We start from the raw sequence: 20,506 nt of genomic DNA on the forward strand, positions 1-20,506 counted from the left end.
CAATACTTCAGCCCTTTAAGATCTCAGGCCTTACATGCATAGAGACATAGCATCATCATCTATTTTATACTTACAAAAACAACATCCAGCCACTCGGCCAATTTTGCAACCTTCTCCACACCTGCTCCTCCATGTCTTCCCAAGATGAGCTGTTGAAAACCCTTCTCCTCGTGTTATTTCACATACAGCAAGCAAATAATTAGTTGCACTGTGAAATGAGAAGCTCCTGTCTACATAAATGACCCTTGATCAGGCCAGAGGATGGGGCACTGGCAGGACAATCAACTGAAGCAATGAAATCTTGGACAAAACCCAAGTCAGCTGTCAGGAGCCCTGTTTATATTGCAGTTGTAATAAAAAACTGCACTCAGGTTCATTACTTCAACAGATATTCCACAAGCATGTTCCTTATCACAAAAACTTAAAGACTGTGAAAATAGGTTATATAAAGAGATAGTCTAAAATTCTGCCATGATTTTCTTCCAGCATATACACAAACCTCTCACAGCAGCACTTGCAGCACATGAGCAAATATAAACCCTCCAGCTTGCAAGGGACTACAGGCTTGAAGTCCTCCTGCATGAAGTCCTACCAAGGCTAGGGTTAGGGTTTTTTCTGCAGGATTGGAATCACATTTTATTTCATGACATCAGGCAAATTTCACCTTTCCAAACATCTTACAAAAAACTCTTTTCAATGGTTTCATCTGAACTTCAAAAAAGCACAAGCGGTCGACTCACCAGGAGAGGCACATTCACAAAACACAAAGAAGAGTGTGTGTTATTGTTCCAGTTCTCCAAAGGTTAGTTGCAAATATGAATCATCAAGAAATTCAGAAGTAATAGTTTTGTCAGAAGATCAAAATGTCTTTTGAGAAAGAAATTCAGGGCCCCCAGGCTTGGTCTCAGAAGAATCCTATTTTAAACCGCACTTGACCCGCACTAATGTAACCCTTCAAGTGCTGTTGCAAGAACAGAACTATGTTCACAAGGGGAAATAGGCAAAGTATCTTTCACTAAAGATTTCACATATTTATTTATGTAAAAAAAATGCATATCCTTTTAGCACTGAAAAAATACAAACATCATGACATGTATTTTACAAAATACCTCTCATCACTGATTGATGACATACACAAGGTTTTAGCTACCCAAAAAATAGTATGGGAACATAACATAATTCAAGGCAGCCAGATGCTAGAGTTAGAGACGTAATTAGAGATTAGATGTGGATTAACTAGATCCTAACTCAGACTTCCCGACCTTCCTCACCCTTTTTTAAACCTCAAGTATAAACCCATTTTAGCATATTACTACCTTACTAACAGGATGAAATATTTTTAGAGATCTTAAAAAATGCAAATAAGCTCACACCGAACATAATTTATTTCAAATTAAGTTTGAACAGATGAAAAGTAAAAGCTTAGGGTATTTTAACATCTGCTAGGAGCCAGGGGAGATGTCAGTAGCCATAGCCAACAACGTGGTGTGAGATGTGGGACCCCATAGGAGCATAGTTCAGAACACTATAATGCATTTCAAGCCATTGGTGTCAGACCAGCTCTAGTCTGCTCTCACAAACTGAACTCCCAGGGGAGGCTGAATAACACAAGGTCTCCTCATTTAATTTTCCCTGATAAGAATCTAATTAGTACTCATCAACAGCACTGGGCAAAAATAAGCTATATGTGATACGTGGGGGCAACTGGGAATTTACTGCAAAATTACATAGCTGCTCCACCGTAAAGGCAGAGCTGGTCCAAGAAGGTGCCAGTGCTGGTGTCCAGCTGCTTGTTCTTGCCCTGCCACATCAGCTCACTGCTCTCAGCCCTCAGTGACACAGGTACAGCTGCTTGCAGGGCTACACCAACCCAGGCAATCAAAAGCACAAAGCTGATTTTAAAAAACCAGTCACCTTTCCATAGCAGGGGAGTTGACTAGGTGATATTTAAGGCCCCTTCCAACCCAAATCATTCTAGGATTCCATGACTAACAGCCAAAGCTGCTTCTGGTTTACCCCACAGTTGGCCTATTCCTTATGTACACCTGGCAGCAATAGCTTTTATTTTTTTTACTGAGGCACGTTTTCTGCAACTGCAGCTACCAGAGAAGAAAACGCAAAGTTGAATTAACTATGTTCCTCTAATAGCTATCTGTCATTATTCCCTGGGTCCAGTAGCAGTCAGCACATTCCTCACTCCACATCCAAAGCAGAGCATCCACACACTTTGTGCTCAGATCACGCAGAGCCATCGAGACACAACTCAGTCCTTGCAGCCTTTACCCGAAGTAGATAAATGGAATTAATATGTTTTCTTGGGGAAGGTGAAAGTTCAGAGAGAAGTGTTTTCTAAGGATAATCCTGCAAACAGGCAGAAGCCCTGGCTGGAAGCTTTTTCCTCATTTCTTACAGGCCATTCTAAACAGCGACCCACAGAGAAAGCAGCACTTCACACGAGCGACCACTTACTGCATAAGCAGCTCTCCAGAGCAGAAGGCGCCACTTTTCTTCCCTCAAAAAGCCAATGTATGAAAAGGATAAACTCTTTTGATAAGCCACAGTAGCATGATTGAATGCTATTTTTCTTTTTACACAGCAAACCATACAGGGTTGAACCCTTAAGGAATATATGAACTTTCATGTGAATGGAGCCCATTAACTGCCCTGCAATGAATGGTGCCTGTGGTCCAGAAATCATTTCCTTTTAGAGAGCAATGAGAACGGAAAGCTTACGACTGCTACACACAAGTGCTGACTCATTCAAGGTCATTTTACTCCCTCCCAATACAAACTGTTTCTTTGAGACAGGTATTTCAGCAGAGTATGGTTTTGGTGGGAGTCAGGAAGCAGAATTGTCAAACAGTCAAATTAATACTATGGTAAAATACTTGTAGACAGCTCAAAGGACGACTTTTCAATTAGTAAGTTATGATAATATAGATGACTGCCACAGTATTTCAAACAGAAGTCTCACTTCTCAGAATTTTCAGCTTAACAAGACAAGAACTAACTTTAAAGCACTTTTATAATAAAGTAGGAATTAACTTTAAGCAGTTCCTGAAATGCTAACACTGCTTCAACAGAACAGCCCAACTTCACATGAGGCTGCAGCAGCACTAAAAGCAGCCCTTGTCCCCCAGTAAAAACAAGCTGTCTTGCCAAAAGCAGGTTTATCACTCAGCTGCTATCAGGACAGCCATGCTGGTTAAGGGCAGCAGCTCTCTGGATGGCTGATATGGGTAAACTGGAATATGTTTTTCCTGAGAATATCACCCCCTCTAGACAGGTCTCCTGAAACCCAGAAGAAACAGAAAAAATCCCACACACCTAAAAAAAAACACAAGCAGAGAAGTCACAGTCTTAGGTAGCTACAAGCAGTTGTCTCAAAGACAAAGTTTAGTGTGTTGCCTGCGGGTCCTTGGCAGGACCTTTATAAAGACCTGGGAGAGCCAAGACAGACTGTTCTCTACACCTCAGTCTTCAAATGTCTTCAAGTAAGAGACTATTTTTTAAGAAGAGAATATCCATTAGTTGCCAGTTTATATTTTGCTCTGAAAGAACAGGAAGTTTTAATTCACAGCCAACCACTATACCCGCAAACTCAATTTTGATGGTTTCAACCAGCAATTTCTTGGTAGCAGAATTTAAGGAAGGCAGCCTGAAATACAAGCTCAGATTCACCTTTCTCCACATACAAATTTCCTCCCAAATTAATGAATTATTTTTGATCCTAGGTCAGAATAATTTCCCTTTCAATCCATTACCAGCTTATTTTAATAGAGCAGTTTTCTGGCAAGGCCTCTCATTATAACCAGGAAACAAAAAAAGAAAAGTCAGCGCTGGATGGGGAGGGAAAAATACTCTAAAGCTTGCTCTAAGGATTTGCTGGAGCTTGCAGCAATGAACCCTTAGGCCTGGATTTATTAAAGATGCCCAACTGCTACTGGGTGTCCAAGCTGAGCAGCAGCAGCTCCCAGCTCTGATGTACTTCCAGCATCCGCAGCACTCGCGTGGCCTGTGACGCTTCCTGGTGAGTGGATCTGCCACTCTCCATGTTCAAAAGGAGAGGAGTGAGAGATAGATACAAGGAGCACATTGTTCCAAGAAAAAAAAAAAAAAAACAGCTCTTTGAAACTTTGGTTTCTTTGAGCACGCAAGACACGCTCGTGCTGATGTCAGTGTGCTCACTTGGAGACACGACACAGATTCCAGCCAAGTCAGAGACAAAAATGCTGCCATCAGAAGCCAGGGATTCAAGTAGGTGGATTGCCTGAAAGCAGCTAATGGCTTCTGCACTCTGTAAGCCACATTAGTTTAGAAATACAGTAATATTTACTACTTGTTTTTCCACAGTGGTATCATATACTACCCCAAGTGATTTTTCTTTCACTAGCTGCTATTTTCTACAAAAATCAGGATTTTTAGCACAAAGCAGAAGAGGAGTAGAATTTAACACATAACTGTTGTGTCTGACATAGCTTTGAGGATCTGGAACGTTCAATGGAAAACATGCTCCAGTTTTATTGCTGAAGTCTTACTTGCTGAACAAGTTTATTACTTGTACAGCAGCAGCAGGTTTGTTTAGAAGAGGCAGCCTGCCTGGCATAGACTTTCTAGCAATATTTGGTTTTTGCATGCAATAACTATCACATACAGCATTTTACTTGGTTATTAATTTAAAGGCACCTCTAGGACATTAACTGATGAAAATATGATACAATAACACAAGCAAACAACACGTTTAGAATAATGTGTCAAAACAGTTTTTCACAGACGAGTTTTAGCCTTCATCAGTTAAAGAAATAGTCAAGAAAGACGAATTCCCGGGCAGCTGAGAGCTTTCCCAGGGAATCCACAGACTCTTGGAATCTGTATTGCCATCTGCTGAGAGATCAAGGAAGTGCAGCACCCGGAATGACACAACCTGGAGGAGTTATCAGTGCTTCCCAGCACTTCATGTACCTGTTTAATTACTGTAATGTTGACACTGAAATGCTTTATGTCATGCTGCTGGTGATCAACAGGAGAACAATCTGTTTGGATTATATAAGTTAAACAAGAATTTTCAAACAACTAGCTGGAACTTCAATTATTGATATCCAACAAGTCTAGGACACTAATAAATATTGTCCATAATAAATAAATACGAAGTAGGTCCATAATAAATATTGTTCCAGTACATTAAGATAAGAATATGATGTGTGAAACCCAAACTATTAATTTGGCATGGACTTTACAAAAAAACATTATTAAACAGAGTTCTGTTTGTTGGGAAATTGTTTGGGTGTTTCTTTAGAAGATACTCAATTTTCTGCTCCACATCGTTACAAGCTGGAAGAAACATACCCAGTTCTAAGTCAATTTAAACTACAGAAGTTTATTAACAAGTTTCAAATTAATAAACAGGCAGGTACTGGTATCCAGTGGCAGAGCTTCTAGTGAGGACCTGCAGGGTTGAGCTGCCACCCCATCACCCCAGCAGCCTCTCTGCAAGTGTTTGCAGGCAGCAATTTATTTTCATACTTGGTAACAAAAGAATTACTGGCAGAGTAATATTTCCACAAAGGCTATCACATTATTATTTTTTTTTAATTTACTAATCTGCCAAGCATATAAAAGCAGACAAGTGGTTTTGCTGGGTCTAACAAACACAAGTTCCCCCAGAATAAGCACTACCCCAGGGGATGCAAAGGGGATGTATGGAAGATGAGCAGGAGCATGTTCTTTTCTGAAACAATTCTGCCCCAAATGGTACTGATGAGGTACAATATCAGAAAAAGTGTTATGCAGCACTAGCAAGCCTACCCTAAGTGTAAGGCTAGCACAGTCTGCTTTTCCTCTAGCCCACAACAGTTTCAGAAGTGTTGCAATCCAACTCTAACATTAATTATTAAAGGAAGATTTACAGTAACACAGTAACTTGATTCTTTAATTCAAATAGAGTGACCCAACCAGCTCCACAGGCCAGCACATGTTAGTGCACAAGCTCAAGCTGGATGCTGCCACGCTGAGATGTTCCCCCAGAAAAGTGCAAAGGCAGCAGTGTATTGATCCAGTGATGGCCTGAACCTCTAATTTAATTTCCAAGTAATGCTATTCTCATCTATAAAGAAGAAGGAAGAACCCTGCATGACTGTTTTCCTAACAAAACCAGATGAGTTCTGTCCTCAACTCAGGAACAAATTTCCACTAAAGAGATGGGTTAATAAAATGGATCATTTTGCTCAAAGAACAAGACATGTAGATGGCACTCACTTCTGAGAGACAAAGGGTTAAAACAGTTACCCATTTCCTCAACTGGACGACTACTATTGTAAAGTCCTTATTCAGCTGAATTCCATCAGGCCAGGTTCTCTTAACACAATCTGACATGTACCTCTTCAAGATCTTGGATTTTTTTCCCTCTCTCTGCTTCTCCATAGTAGACACTAGAAATAAGTACACCCAAAAAGCCAAATGGTAATCCAAACAAAGTAATATTAAATTATCAAGCTGGAGAGACTGATGACCAGACATAATAATTTCTTTTTATAAAAAAACAAAACAAAACACACTTGCCAGGCCCTTTGCAGACAACACAATACTGGGTTTTGTTTCAAGTTCATAACTTGGCTCTTAAAGTAGTTGATAATGAACCAGCAGGCATTATTTTAAATCAACCAGTTTTATTAAATGAGCCAGAAAGGAAAGAGGCAGGGCTAATTACCAACATTCCTTGATGAATTACCTAGCGGTGCGTGGTAAATCTCCAGGCGTCTTTGTCTTTATCCCCAAATTTATCCCTTACTTATTTCTCAAGAGGTTAAAGGACATGGGGCTAATTAAGGAACCAATCCAATGACAGACAGAATCATTCAAGGTAAGACTGGTTTTCACTCTTTCAAGCTTTTGCATCTCTGCCTGGTACTTCTTAATCTAATTTTTTTCTACTTTTTTTTTAAAATTACTGCTGGGGAGGGGGAGGAAAAGTGCTAATCTTGTCACGGTCAGGCAGGTTGAAATTGCCATGCAGTGCTGGGCAAAATGCTACATATTTGTAATTTAGCCAATAAGAAATTCCTTAAGCCTCTCTTGAATGGCAGGAATGTCTCCAGCTTGTCACTTTGAATTCATTCACTACACAGGTTCAGCATCTCGGGGAATAATGCTGCCAAACTAGCTGAAGAACTGAAATATTTGCGAGGATACATAATACCCAAAGATTACTTTAAGCACATCTAAGTTTTCACATTTAAAATTTAACGCCTGTCAAAGGTGTCAGCAGAGGCCCCTCCAGACCTCCTCCCAACTCCTCCACCTTCCAGACCCATGTGTGGCTCCGGGCACTGTCTTCTGCCAAATTAAGCCATGGACTCAACAACACAACTGCAACCAGCACTCACCTTCTTCATACGTCCTTGGCTCAACCAGGAAGGACGAATAAAGTGGTTTTTAAATTCATGGTGACTGGAAAAGGACTTAGTACAAGCTGTTAAAACCTGTTAGCTGGTGGGCTGTGGAGCCTCATCAACGCTTTTAATACCCACAACTGTGGTCACCTACAAATCTTTAGGAAGATTAACTCATCTTCTGCAAGTCCAAAACAGTCACTGACACATGGTAAACCACCATTTTCCCAAGGTCTGGTAACTCAGCCAGCAGATAATATGTCTAGACCACACAAAAAAATAGGGCTTTGAAGCTGTAACAGACCAAACTTAGCAAGCTCTCCTTAATTTTGTGGATGTTTCCATGCCAGAGAGAAGACAGCAAATCCTTCAGACCACCAACTAGGGTAGAAATTTCTAAAAAGGGGTCAGAGCTTGGACCTCCAGATGCCTCTATCATTTTGTGTGAGTATATCCTGATTTTCTCTGTGCCAAAGACGTTATTTCAAACTACCAGGTAACTACTGTGAACTTGCAGGGCAAGAGCTCTAAGATAAGGAGCAGTTTCTCAGCTACCTTCCCACTCTGCTCACAGCATCCTTTGCCCAGGAAATGCCCTATCCCACTCCCAGCAGCAGCACAGTTTGTCCTACAACTTTGTGTTTTGTGTCACAGGGACCACAGGTAAAGAAACAAGATGGAAAGATCAGACATCTTCATCAGCAACAATAATTTCTCTCAAGAGAAATGTTTGCAGTACGTTTGTATCCATAGGAAAAGGACATTTGTGACGAAGGGTGAAAGCAGTGTTTTGCACTAGCAGTTAAGCAGTCAGATACTTGCACACAGAAGTATGTTGCCCCCTTGAATTCCATGCATTTTTAATGTCTAATACTCTAGGTGTTAAGCAAGACTTTACATTTTACCTCTGTTGCTGACCACAGAACTCAAGCACCAGTGCTCGTTTTTGGAATAGCTTTCAATCCACTGAGCAAGCAAAAGTTTTAAGGCCTGAGAGATACTTTTACTTATGTGAAGGCTTAAGAGACAAGTCATGGTTTAGTGGCTCTGTAGTTAAATGCAAGTTTTTCTTCCTGGAGAATTTGCTGAAGGTTTAAGGTACATATACCAGGCACTGAGTGTAAGTAACCTCAGTTTAAATGTTGTATCTGTAGCTCAACAAGTCTCAGTCTGGTAAATCACTTGTCTAAGTTCTTGATTGCAAATACACACCATGCTTACCTAACAAACCCACACACACTACTATCTACCATTGTCAGGTTAGATTAAATTACCTTTTAATCAGATAAGTGTGTCCACAAACACACATCTGCTGGAGCAGGCGCAACTGCTCACTCATCTCAACATCCCATTGTTCCTGTTCTTCAGAACTGTGAGGTAAGTCCCCTGTGCAATGAAGTTTTATGGTAACTATTACACCAAGAACACTATTGCCAACTGCTGAGCCTCGCCTGCAAAGCAGGGCTGTGCTACCACCACAGGTCAGTCTCAGGCACAAGCACACTGGAAAAGGACTAGAAAGGAGGTATTTTTTTGATATATGTCTGTAGTCATTAGCATCACTCAGAAGACATGCTTGGCATTTAAAAAATGAAGAAATACAGGGTATCTGATGCAAAGAGCTTATCGTGGTGGCACATTTAGAATCTGAATGAGTAACAACATGATGGTGAAGGCAAGAGGCCAGGCTGGTTGCCTGCACTCTTCCAAGCAGTACAGCATTGGTTTTCCCTCTGAAAAAGCTGTTGTAAGGGGAAAGATGAGCACAAACTGCAGTAATGGGATGGCACTGAGGAAGAGGAAAATGGTCCTCAGGGATCAGCAGGGATCAACCTACAATACTGCCATGAGATGAGGAAAAGCTCTTGGAATAATAAAGCAAGAGAGGAAGTAGTAAACAGTATCTGGCTCCAGGCTTTGAAAAGAAGAGGTTTCACGTTGCTTAGAACAAGGAAGAAAGGCCACAATGACAAGAGGCAGCAATAAAGAGCTGCAACTCTAGCACCAAAAGAGCAGATAACAGCTCCCATGAAGACACCAACCCCGTCAGTGTAGCAGGGGGACTCCAAAGTGGAAGCCTTAGTGGCAGATAACTTTTTAAGTACTCAGCATATTATAAACATTGTATCCAAATAAACTATTAACAATCCCCTAATTACAAATATTTAAAATGTTTTTGCAGCCTATGTTTCCACATATAAGGTTTTATATATGTATATATATGTATAAAATATACACATGTATATTTGGGGGTGAACTGCCCTGTTAGCAAGGGCAGGAATATGCACAGATACAGATTCTACATCCAGGGAGGAGAGATTCTAATATGTAGATCACCAAAGCAGGACTCACCTTGTCCAGATGCCCTGGAGCAAGGGAACTGTTTTCTTACTCTCCAGGAACAAAGAAAAAGGAGATGTTAGCATCCTGTAATGGACCTGTTACATCATCTCCTGGTCAGGAGACCTAATTTTACCTTATCACCTGCAAAGTATTTATGCAGTGTTCAAAAGACATCTGCACCACTGCATGTTCTCACTCCAGCCCTTGAGGCTGTGCTGTGCAGCAGTATCCAACATGGCACTCTCAGACAAGCATCTCCCACCTGTGCCAAATAGAAGCTACATTCTTAAAACTGCAATGGCAGACAAAGAGGGAGGAAAAGACATGAGAAGTCCAGTTGAGTTCTTATTGTGCTAATCACTTGGTTTGAGAACACTCAGGAGGGAGGGGATGCACACCAACTGCACGCTGTGAGCACTGGCATCCAGCAGCAGAGACAGGGACCTGCAATACATCCACAGTTTAGGTTCCATCAACCAGTGACCTGGTGCATCACATTCAAAACACAACAGCAAGTGTCACATCCACGCACCAACTGGGAGACGTCACCAAGTACCATGGAAGGGCAGAGGGAAGAAATGTTCACCCTCAATCTTCCACCTTCCATCTGCTTAGTGAGACATGCAGAGGGCTGGATGTCAGCTGCCCACCAGTAATGTTTTCAATCCTACAAGAACTGGTAACATTTTCAGTGGAACTGATTTGCAAATCTGTGGGCCGATGCTGGCCCTGAGCCTCCTTTGCTGCCTCCTGAGGATGCTCTTGTGCTTCTTCTCCCACAGAGGACACAAGCCTGCTCACTCTAATTACAGTTCCTGCAATGCCACACTGTGTTTTGGGCAGGCAGGTCCAAAGTACTTAGGGGATTGTGTCATGCTTGATCTGAACAGCAAACTTGATCCAGAAATCAGATAAAGCAATACAAACCACACAGCATAGCTACAATTCAATTTCTGTAATGTCTCTCCATGAGCAGACAGATGAGTCCTGACTCTGAATTTCTGCAGAGGAGAAATTCTGGATCGCTTTCTGGATCGCTGCAAATTCTGTACTTGGTACAAGTGGCCTTATTAAAAAAAATAAACACAGCAACCTTCAAAGGCAAGCCTTAATCCAAATCTTGGGTCTGGGTACTTCTATCAGCAGAACTTCTGAAGGACTAACCCAAAAAACAAGTAGAGGATCTTTCAGTCTTGCTTGTGGGAGCAAGTCATGATGGCTGGTAATTTCAGCCTTCAGAATCATTTCTTGTTTTTTCCCCCCTTGGATCTTCTAGATATTTTAGATTAAGGAAAACCCTTTTTCTTTTGTAGCTCTTAAAAATGTGTAAAGGGTGATAAGCCCCAAACCCAAATTGCTACAGTGCAGCTTTGGTGAAGATGCCAGAGGGACATTATATAAAACTCTGATCATACAAGTCAGCTTTTTTGTCTGAAATCCTAAAATCAGCTGCCTGGACTGACACAGAAGATTGAAAACTATCCTACACACGAGGCCAGGGTATCACTGCCTATCAGAAAGGCAGGGAATTGTCCTGCTGCTGCCAGGAACTTGGGAGGTGGGAGACCACTCATTTTACAAGAATCCTGAAAGTTGCTTGGTAGGAAAGGAGGCAGGGAGTAAGCAGGGCAGGCATGAAAGACATGAAAAGCAGAAAACAGCAACTCTATCACATCAACTGGAGATGCTCCCTAAATAACTGTCAACAGGCAGCTGGTAGGACTACAGCAGGAACACTAATTCAGTGATATCAAGTGTAAAGACAGGAACAGATATAGTCCAAGACAGCTCAATGGAAGCCGATTGACAGACCAGCCTCACTACAGACCAAGAGCATATTCTCTACAAGCTCACTACCTTAAACAAATTTATTTCCACAGGGTATGGGATTAATAACAGCATTGTTTTGCAAATAGACTACTGAGGAGCAACAGGACTAACCTACCATCAGGCCTCAGTGACTGCACGACCTCCTCAAGTCCTGGGCTAACCCTGCCTACAGAAATGCAGCAACCAGCTCCCAGAGATCAGCTCTGGAACACTGAAGCTGAGATCTGCAGCACTGCTTCTGCTCCAACAGATGAGAAGTCCAACCAGACAAGAGAATAACTTCAAACACCACCAACAAAAAGAACAGCTTCTTAATACCCATTAAATATACACTAAATATAAACTAAAAGATACCAGGATGGAAGAAGCATGAAGACATCTTAAGACAAACTCTTTGAAAAGAAGTTAATCCTTTTAAATAAAAACATAAGCTTATTTTGTACCTCAGGAACAGATCCAACACTGATAGGACTTGGAACTACTCAAATGATCAACCTTTTAGGTTATATACTCTTTTTTCCAAGGCAGTACAAGAAGTTGAATTGCAGCAGAAGGAAAGAATCCCTGGTGACATCTATCTGTAGATTTGGTCCTTAACTACCAACAGGAGATGGATGAGAAGGTGCTACTCCCAGCCCACCTCTTAATTAGACTGCACGAAGCAATGCAAAATTTGAATTCCAACAGGTCATTTCCTACCTTGCCAAGCTACATTACTTGGTAGAGAAGTGATGCAATAAGAAGTCATTACTCAAGAAAATGAAATCCCATTTATTCACATGGCCTTGAGCATACTAAGTTATGCAATTTGGAGATTCCTATGCAATGTGACATAGATTTGTACGTATTTCTCTTTCTGTATTGTTTCTAAATGAACATCTTGAAAACAAACATAAAATCCAAGCTCATTAACACATTTGGCTTCTTTTTAAACTAGTCATTCCGAATTACCATCCTCAGATATGCAAGTATTCTTCTTCTTCTCACACTGTGAGATATGGGTGAAAGGGCAAGTCACACAATACAATTAAAAACACAAAACACTGAGAAATTCAATGGGCTTAGAGTGGGGTTTCTTGATACAAAGTTCCAAAACAAACAAACAACAAAAACAGCTACTACATTTCATCTTGTTCGTGAAGTAATATTCAAAAAGACCTCATTTAAACAAAGTTGCTTTGCAGATTAACATTTCTGAAAGTGTAAAAACCCCCTTTTTGTCTATCTCATTCTTTAAGGTCACTAAATCCAGACCATCTGGATAATAAAGTTACCAACTTAGTTCCCTATTTATCTAATTAAAACTTCTGTACAGCTCATATGGAAAATTTGTCTACAGCTAAAAAACAACTGAAGTGTAAAAAGCAGCTGCAGGGAAATGATGTCACTGCAGGCAGAGCTGCCTGTCAGCACACTGGCACCAGGAAGATCCTGAGTTATTGTTAATCTCAGCTTTTGAGCCAAGTATCCTATTTGGAAAAACAAAACAAAAAAAAGAAAAACAAAACAATCCTCCCTCCCCCCCCAAAAAAACTCCCAAACAAACACAAAATTATATGGGCCTTTTAGCCAAATCCTACTTTCATTGAAGCATCAGTGGTAAATTTTCAGGTAGATCATGACTTCAAGACTGGTATTTTGTATCAATTTTTTTGTACAATTTTATCAGTAAGGATAAAAAGATGAACCTTTCCCCCACCAAAAACACAAGCACCAAAACTGTGCAAAGCAGACTCTCTTCTCTCACACACAGAGACCAAGAGGACTTGGTTTTGATAATTTTGATTGTTACATATGTAAATGTAGGTGATGAAAAGACGGACATTTTTTCAGTCCAGCAGGTAGCTCATATTTCCACAACCATCACAATTCTGCTACCAGTGGGTAGTTGCTGCCAGTAATTACTTCTATTTTACAAGCCAGTTAAGGGTACATTCTCATAATTTTTTGCTCTATAGGGTCATGCACTCTGTTATTTGGGCCAAAGACAAGTGCAAGAGAGGTGTTCTCCCTCTTTCCAGGAGATCCTTCTCCATCAGAAGGAAACAGGGAATAGATACTACTTTTGGAATCCTAAGGGACAAGGATTCAAGTCCTTTGGGTGAAGTTCCCAAGCAATGCTCCAGCAGGTTACAGCTCTGCATCCAGACCTGTGACAAGCCAATTCCCAGTATAACCCATTTGCAATAATTGAGCATCACCTTCCATCTGCAGTGTCTTCTGTCCCTCAGAAATCAAGGACTGCTTCCCCTCCACTCTTACAGAAAGAGGCATTTGCAAAATGAACAATAAAGACAACTGCCAATGCTTCTTTAAGATATTACACTCCTTCCTTATCAGTAAAATATCATCAGAAAATAAATGCTTCCCTACAAATTTTGACAGAGGTTTAAAAAGTACCCTAAAATTCAAGTCACAATATATTAGGATGAAAGAATGTAAAAAACGTAACATATGCTTATTTAACTAGGTGCATTCCAAACAAGACACTATTTCATAGCACATACACTTCTGCTAGATCTGAATTATAACACTGCCATAACCTAGAAACAAGTTTAACAAATCGTTATACACAAACACTGTGAGTAATGCACTAATGTTAGACAAAACAGCTCTTCACAGACAATTTCAGACTCCTTTTACATATTTCTATACACATGCACACATGCTTAAGAGTATATCATATTTAATTTTTAATGGAAATGTGTGTGTATATATACCTAGAATTCAAAATTCAACTGCTACCTCTTTGCATTACCCTGATGTCCCAACTAAGTGTTAGTTTTGGCGCTGACAACACAATGCCATAATGCAGACTCAATAAAGTGATCCTATATTTTCTTCACAAACCCATCACACAGACTGCCTCAATATCATGAGCCTGCAAGTCTATTTTAAAACTAAATCTTTGACAACGCATTGTTGATATATAACAGCAAGGAGCAAACTACGAGTGGTTTGTAACCAAGCTCAATTAACTTATGTGGTGAGAACATGCTCCCTGACTGAAAGTGGTTACTAAACATCAAACTGTAATAAAAAGATTCAGCAGTAATGCAGAGTACGCTCTTCAAAACTAGTGAAAAATGTTTTTTTTGAAATATGTGAGCAAACTTCTCCAAAACATTTCTCATTGTTGTACTCGCACTTTTCATGTCACTTCAGTCCACTTGAACTTAAGCAGTGCGTGAAATTATCTCTTTTCTTATAGTTGTTCACGTTTTTCCCTGAGTAATTAGCAAGCTACATCCCCTTTGACAGAGGGACACTAACAAGCTCCTACAGTTTCCAGTAGGACAAGGAATCCAAAGCTACTAATAGCAAACAAGTCATTTAAACAAAAAGGGATTACAAAGACTCGTTGCAAGAGGCTGGAAACTCACCCATATTTCAGATTAAGGCTTTCTGAGGAGCTCTTTTGTAAAGAGTTTTGACTCCATCTTACAAAAATATTTCATTGTTTTCTTCTAAAAACCAAAATATTGATTTGAATATCTACTAATAACTTCTTTTTGAAAATAATTACGCGCTAGAAAGACTGAGAAGTGTTTTCCAAAGGGAAAAGCGACGGAAACATTCGTTTTGTAACAAAACCCCCCTCCAGACATCTCACAGTTCAAAGAAAACAAAAAGTTACACAAACTTTTTAAAAAAGGTTTTTCCACTCTTCGCTATCAGGACACCAAAACAAGCTGCAAGTCAAGCCAGAGTGCAGAATATTTGCAAAATTTCCTTGCCAAAAATCCCTGGAATCACGCAAATAAAGAACGTTCGGACGAGCGCAAGCTCCTGAGAGGAAAGGCAGAGCGTACCTTGAGGACCTCCATGGGCACCTGGGTGGCGGGGGGCAGGCTGGTGGGCACGCTCACGTTGATGGCAGGGGTCTGGCTCACGGGCACCCGCTGCTGCATGAACTGGGCTGCTTGCTGCTTCTGCTGCTGCTCCCGACGCTCCTGCTCCTGCATCTGCTCACGCATGAGCTGCTGTCGTAGCAGGATTCGTGAGGTCATGCTGGAGGAGCTTAAGGGAGGCTTGGAAGCGCCAGGATGCTCGGAATTGCTGTGGGAAGACCAGAGAAAGACAGCTCAGCTTCCACCAAGCGGGATAGTGGCTCCAGCGGTCGGAGCCCGAGGAGTTAGACCGGGGTGTGGGTGAGGATACGACGCACCGCGCGAGGGGGAACTCGGAGTCGACCTACTTGAGGTACTTAGCGGCCACATTAGGCTGCCTTAACTTGACTGCAGCCAACCACTTCCAAACGCCAACATCCAGCTGTAAAGAGCTATTTGCTCTTTCAAATTTTGCACTAACCGCCCACAAGAAAAAACAAATGCTTTTATAGACAAGGGAAGGCACTCGTATTCCTTTTTCTTAAAAAAGTAATAAAGGGCTGCCTGCAGCAAGTCTTATGATAGGTGTAGATAATACTCCAGGTCTAGCTCAAAAATAAATAAATAAATAAAGTAAATCTGCCTCTCCCATGAAAACACAACATAACAAAGTTCACTTATTTTTGCGAAATACTACCTTGGGGTTGGATTTGCTGGAGGTGACACACCTCAAAGCCAGAAACCAGACCTCCACAAAAACACTCAACTCCCACCCCAGGCCTACCAGCATCTTCCAAGTGGAGTGACATACAAGAACAGGTAGAATAAACAACAGTAACAGCTTTATTCCAGTCATACTTTATAAAGAGCAACAGCCTGGCACACAGCACTTCCCTAACCCCTAAGGGCTACCTCTATGCCATTGGCAGAGCCTGGGACAGACCACTGGACTTTGCCATGGACTGCAGGGACACCTTTTGAAGCAACTCATCCTTTTCTTAGCCCTCAGAACTAAAACTCATTCCTGTAGTGTAAGGCAGAACAATTAGGGTATGCAAACACCAATCTGCACATCCTTCAAGGGAAGGATGTTGGAAGTGGGTAAGAATACATGACTCCATATAAGAAAGAGCTACAATGCGCATAACTCAGCATATTTGGGTTCAGATTCTGCTGGCTGCTGTCAGCCCATGGAAGGACAGGGCTCATTAGGCTGTCGTGATGCGGGGCCATGCCAGCAGTAACCCTCCCACTCTAGGAGGAGGCTGCTCTTGAAAACCCCACCTCTGGCTCCAGTGCTTCGGTGGTACCTGCAGGATGCTGGCAGGACACAGGAGTCTGGGAGCCAACATCCCTTCCAGGTCTTGCTCAGAGGCTGCGGGCACCGAGCGCTGCTTGTGCTTGGGCAACGGGAGCCAGCACTGCTGGAAGTTTTCCAGCTTTGTTTAGGACTGATGTTGAACACAGTTCAGGGTAGAAACACAAAAAAAAGGAGAACCCACACTTAATGCCCCAAGAGATCAAACTCTGCTCTTCCAGAGCACACATTTTGGGGGCAGGGAGGCAGGGGACCATCTTGCTATTTAAGACCTGTCAGGTTGAAACATTCACAGAGACACTGATCCTTTTGATAAAACAAGAGAAAACCTTTGTGGTGAAACTAATGCAGCTGCGGAATAATCGTACTAATTAGCTGCTCAAGACAAGTCATTGACTGTGATACTTGTAAAAAACACTCCCTTTTTCAATTAAGGGTGAAGCATTCTCACATCTAAACCCAGCAGCTTGTTTTCTGGCTGCACATCTGAACCACTTCTCCAAACAGAGGAGACGCTTTATTTCCATGACTACGATAGTTAGAGATCAGTGGCCTTCCAATTTTTTTGATTACACATTCCTAACAGGAATGTTTGAGCATGCACTCCCAATATATGTATATTTATTTATTTATGAATTATATACAAGTATTACTGAAGTGATAATATTTTCCTCCTGCCCACCACTGTGCATCCCACTATGGAGACCACTGTAATACCTGAGCAAAAAAAGGCACTCAAATGTTGTTTTCAAGGAAGGATTCATTGTCCTCATGTTGAAGAAAAGCGAATCATGTATCACACTGAACATTTGTGTGTGTTCTCATTTGTGTGCTACTGGTATTTTTTACAGATATTTAATGCTGCAAAATTGGTAACCCAGTAGTTCCTCCCACCTCCTTTCATTTTGAACTGTTTCTCCGCCAACCAAAGCCAAGTGTGCTGGAAACCATCTCAGAAGAACCTTCCCATGTACTGAAATTTTGGGGAATGCGAGGGAGAAGGAAGGAGAAATAATTTCCACTGATTACGAACAGCCCCTGCCAGGAACCTGATCTCACTCACACAATTATTGTACCTGCTCAGACCAACAACCACCCCTCCAGCTTCCTGCCGGTGATTCAGGGCTCTAGCACTGATTGAAAATTGTCAACAAAAGCTTCAAGTATCGTGTCTTTGAAAGAGACAACAGACCCAGAAAATGCTGCTCTGCCAAATTCTTCCCCAAAGGGCAGAGACACTTCCAGGTTTTATTTCTTTTGCAATTCTGCTCAGTATTTTACATGGTATAGAGGCCCACAAGCCCTGAACGCAGGCAGTGCTGGCAGGCACGTGCTGCCAGATTGCAGTTACTGCCAAAGAATCATGGAATTGTTTAGGTTGGAAAAGATCTCCAAGACCATCAAGTCCAACCGTTAACCCAGCACTGCCAAGTCCACCACTAAACTCTGTCCTGAAGAGCCACATCCACATGTCTTTGGTGACTCAACCACTTCCCTGGACAGCCCGTTTCAGTACTTGACAACCCTTTTGGTGAAGAAACTTTTCCTAATATTCAATCTAAGCCTCCCCTCACACAAGTTGAGGCCATCTCCTCTTATCCTATCCCTTGTTACTTGGAAAAAAGAGATGGGCACCCAACAATCACACCATCAATGCAGGCGAGTTCGAATGCCCAGCTTCCCTTCTCCACCATGTCTGCTCCTCTTCTTAAGCACAGAACACTCCGAGGTGGAATAGAAGATAATCTGGGTTTCATCACCATATACCCTCCACAGAGCAAGCAGTAAGTTTGCCAGAAACTCACTTTTCCAATCAAAGAAGCGATTAAAGACTTGTTATTTCAAAGGCTTCATCAGGACAAGTTTGAAAACGCATCTTTTTAAAGTTTCTTGACCTCTACATGCTGCCTCGCAGGCAGATCCCTTCCCATGATCAAGCTCTGTGCCACGTGCCACAGTACAGCCCAGAACTGGACATGTGGATTCAAAACTCCCATCCACGAACTGATTCACCCCCAGATCATGCAGAGTTGGTAACAGAGCCCACACACGCAGCTGATACACGATGTGATTTAGATACTTCCTGCAAACAGTTTATGGAAACCATCTAATTGCAATAAATGAAACCGACTCATCCCTTTAATTGACACATGATTAAACCAGTTATCCATTAGCAGTCTAATAAGCACAGTGTAATACAGACTGGGAGTTATTAGTTATGTGTCATGTGCCGATCCAATTAATCCTGAAGTGATAACATTTTATTAAATGAGTTTAAATTACATATCCTTTGCACAGATGCCTGGGAAATGTTAGTTACTGCACACAAATTATAACACAGGTGGTTGTTGCATAATAAAAGGCAACTGATCATATTAAAATCAAGTTTGATTTTGTTGTCATTGACTCCAGAGATTAGAGGGACCATACCTCTTACAGCCTAATCTACCTTCCCAGATGTGTACTGATTATTTTATCTGCCTCCTTGGCCAAAAAGACAAACTCATCTTTTGTTGGCCAGTTTTGTTTTTTGATTCCTATAAATTGATCAAACCAGCTCTCTGGTTCACATACAGTATTTAAATGAGTTGTCTGGTTCACAAGTATTATTTTGCAACAGCTACATATTTGCTAAGAAACTTCTCTGGTGATTTTGAACTCGAAAAAATATTTAACTCATCTTTGCTTTTTAACTGCTGTTTAAAAATTATTTCAGAAAAAAAAGAAAAGTCTACAATGTAAGGTTTCTTAGACAAATTACAATAATTAAAGCACAGATAAACCCCTCAAAACCCAAGTTTCCTCAACTAGAGATGAACAAGAGTCAAACAAAAAAAAAATAAGAAAAAAAAAAAAGCCCACTTTCTTTGGGCAGGATGTACTACCCTGCTCTAAACAGAGAAATGGCACACAAGAGGGAGGCTGCTGCTCTCCTCCATTCATGCCAACTGTTTGTTAATGGGGTAGTCCACAGAGAAATCAGCCAAGTAAAGCAGATTTAGCACCTCAGGAAATCCACTGAGCTGTACCAGATCTCAGAAGAAATAACACGGGATTTAAACCCTTGTGTTAATTTCTTACCCTTATGTCATTCATAATTATTTATAGAGAAAAGAAAGGCATCCACATTTAAGTATCCAACATTAGTATAAAACAATCTTGATCTTTAGCAAGCAGATGAGAGATTGCCAATGCTACAACTCAAATACTTGGTTGGACCTCCAGAAGGCATTTTCAGAAGAGACCACCCCACAGGCCCCTTCCAACACCCCTCCTGTTCCACAACCACTAGAGTTTCCTCTAGTTGATTTGTCCAAATTCTGTTTTCAACCTCTCTACCAAGTAGTAAAACGTCAAGTAACTTTTTATTCCCTGTACTAAATATGTAACTGAGGCAACAATGCTTGCAGCAGCATCTAACTTGCCAACAAGCACCACTGTTTGCCTCAGAGAGGGGGTGACAGAAAAGGGAATAACAAAAGAAAAAAATAAATGCAAAGAGGACCCAGATTATACACACTACACCACCCCCCCCAAAAAAAAATTATAATACAAAATGTAGAAAGTCCACAAAGAACAAAAATACTCTACACAATCCCTTCTCTCCCATCCTCAGCCAAGGTAAGGGATTCCAACTACTACAGCATTTCCCCCTGGAGCACTTTGTACTTCATTCCTAACATTTAATAATTGATTGTGGGTTACAGTGACACTCCACTCACCGCGCCAACTGCCTGGCACTGCTCGAAGTATCAGTGCAGAAAAAACCAAGCCCAAGAGTTGGCACCTTTGTATGT

General features: G+C 41.3%; 1 protein-coding gene across 3 annotated transcripts in view; it reads right to left on the bottom strand.

The window, feature by feature from the left end:
* The window catches only part of MITF (melanocyte inducing transcription factor), a 103,808-nt gene that overhangs the window by 31,149 nt on the left and 52,153 nt on the right, over positions 1–20,506 (bottom strand). For all 3 annotated transcript variants that reach the window (XM_029958387.1, XM_029958386.1, XM_008925685.3), the window contains exon 2: positions 15,374–15,620. In XM_029958387.1, the coding sequence (XP_029814247.1) occupies positions 15,374–15,620 (247 nt within the window). The remainder of the gene's footprint in view (positions 1–15,373; positions 15,621–20,506) is intronic.

Source organism: Manacus vitellinus, unplaced genomic scaffold (assembly GCF_001715985.3).
Source record: "Manacus vitellinus isolate BGI_N305 unplaced genomic scaffold, ASM171598v3 scaffold_14_pilon, whole genome shotgun sequence".
In the NCBI taxonomy this organism is placed as follows: domain Eukaryota; kingdom Metazoa; phylum Chordata; class Aves; order Passeriformes; family Pipridae; genus Manacus; species Manacus vitellinus.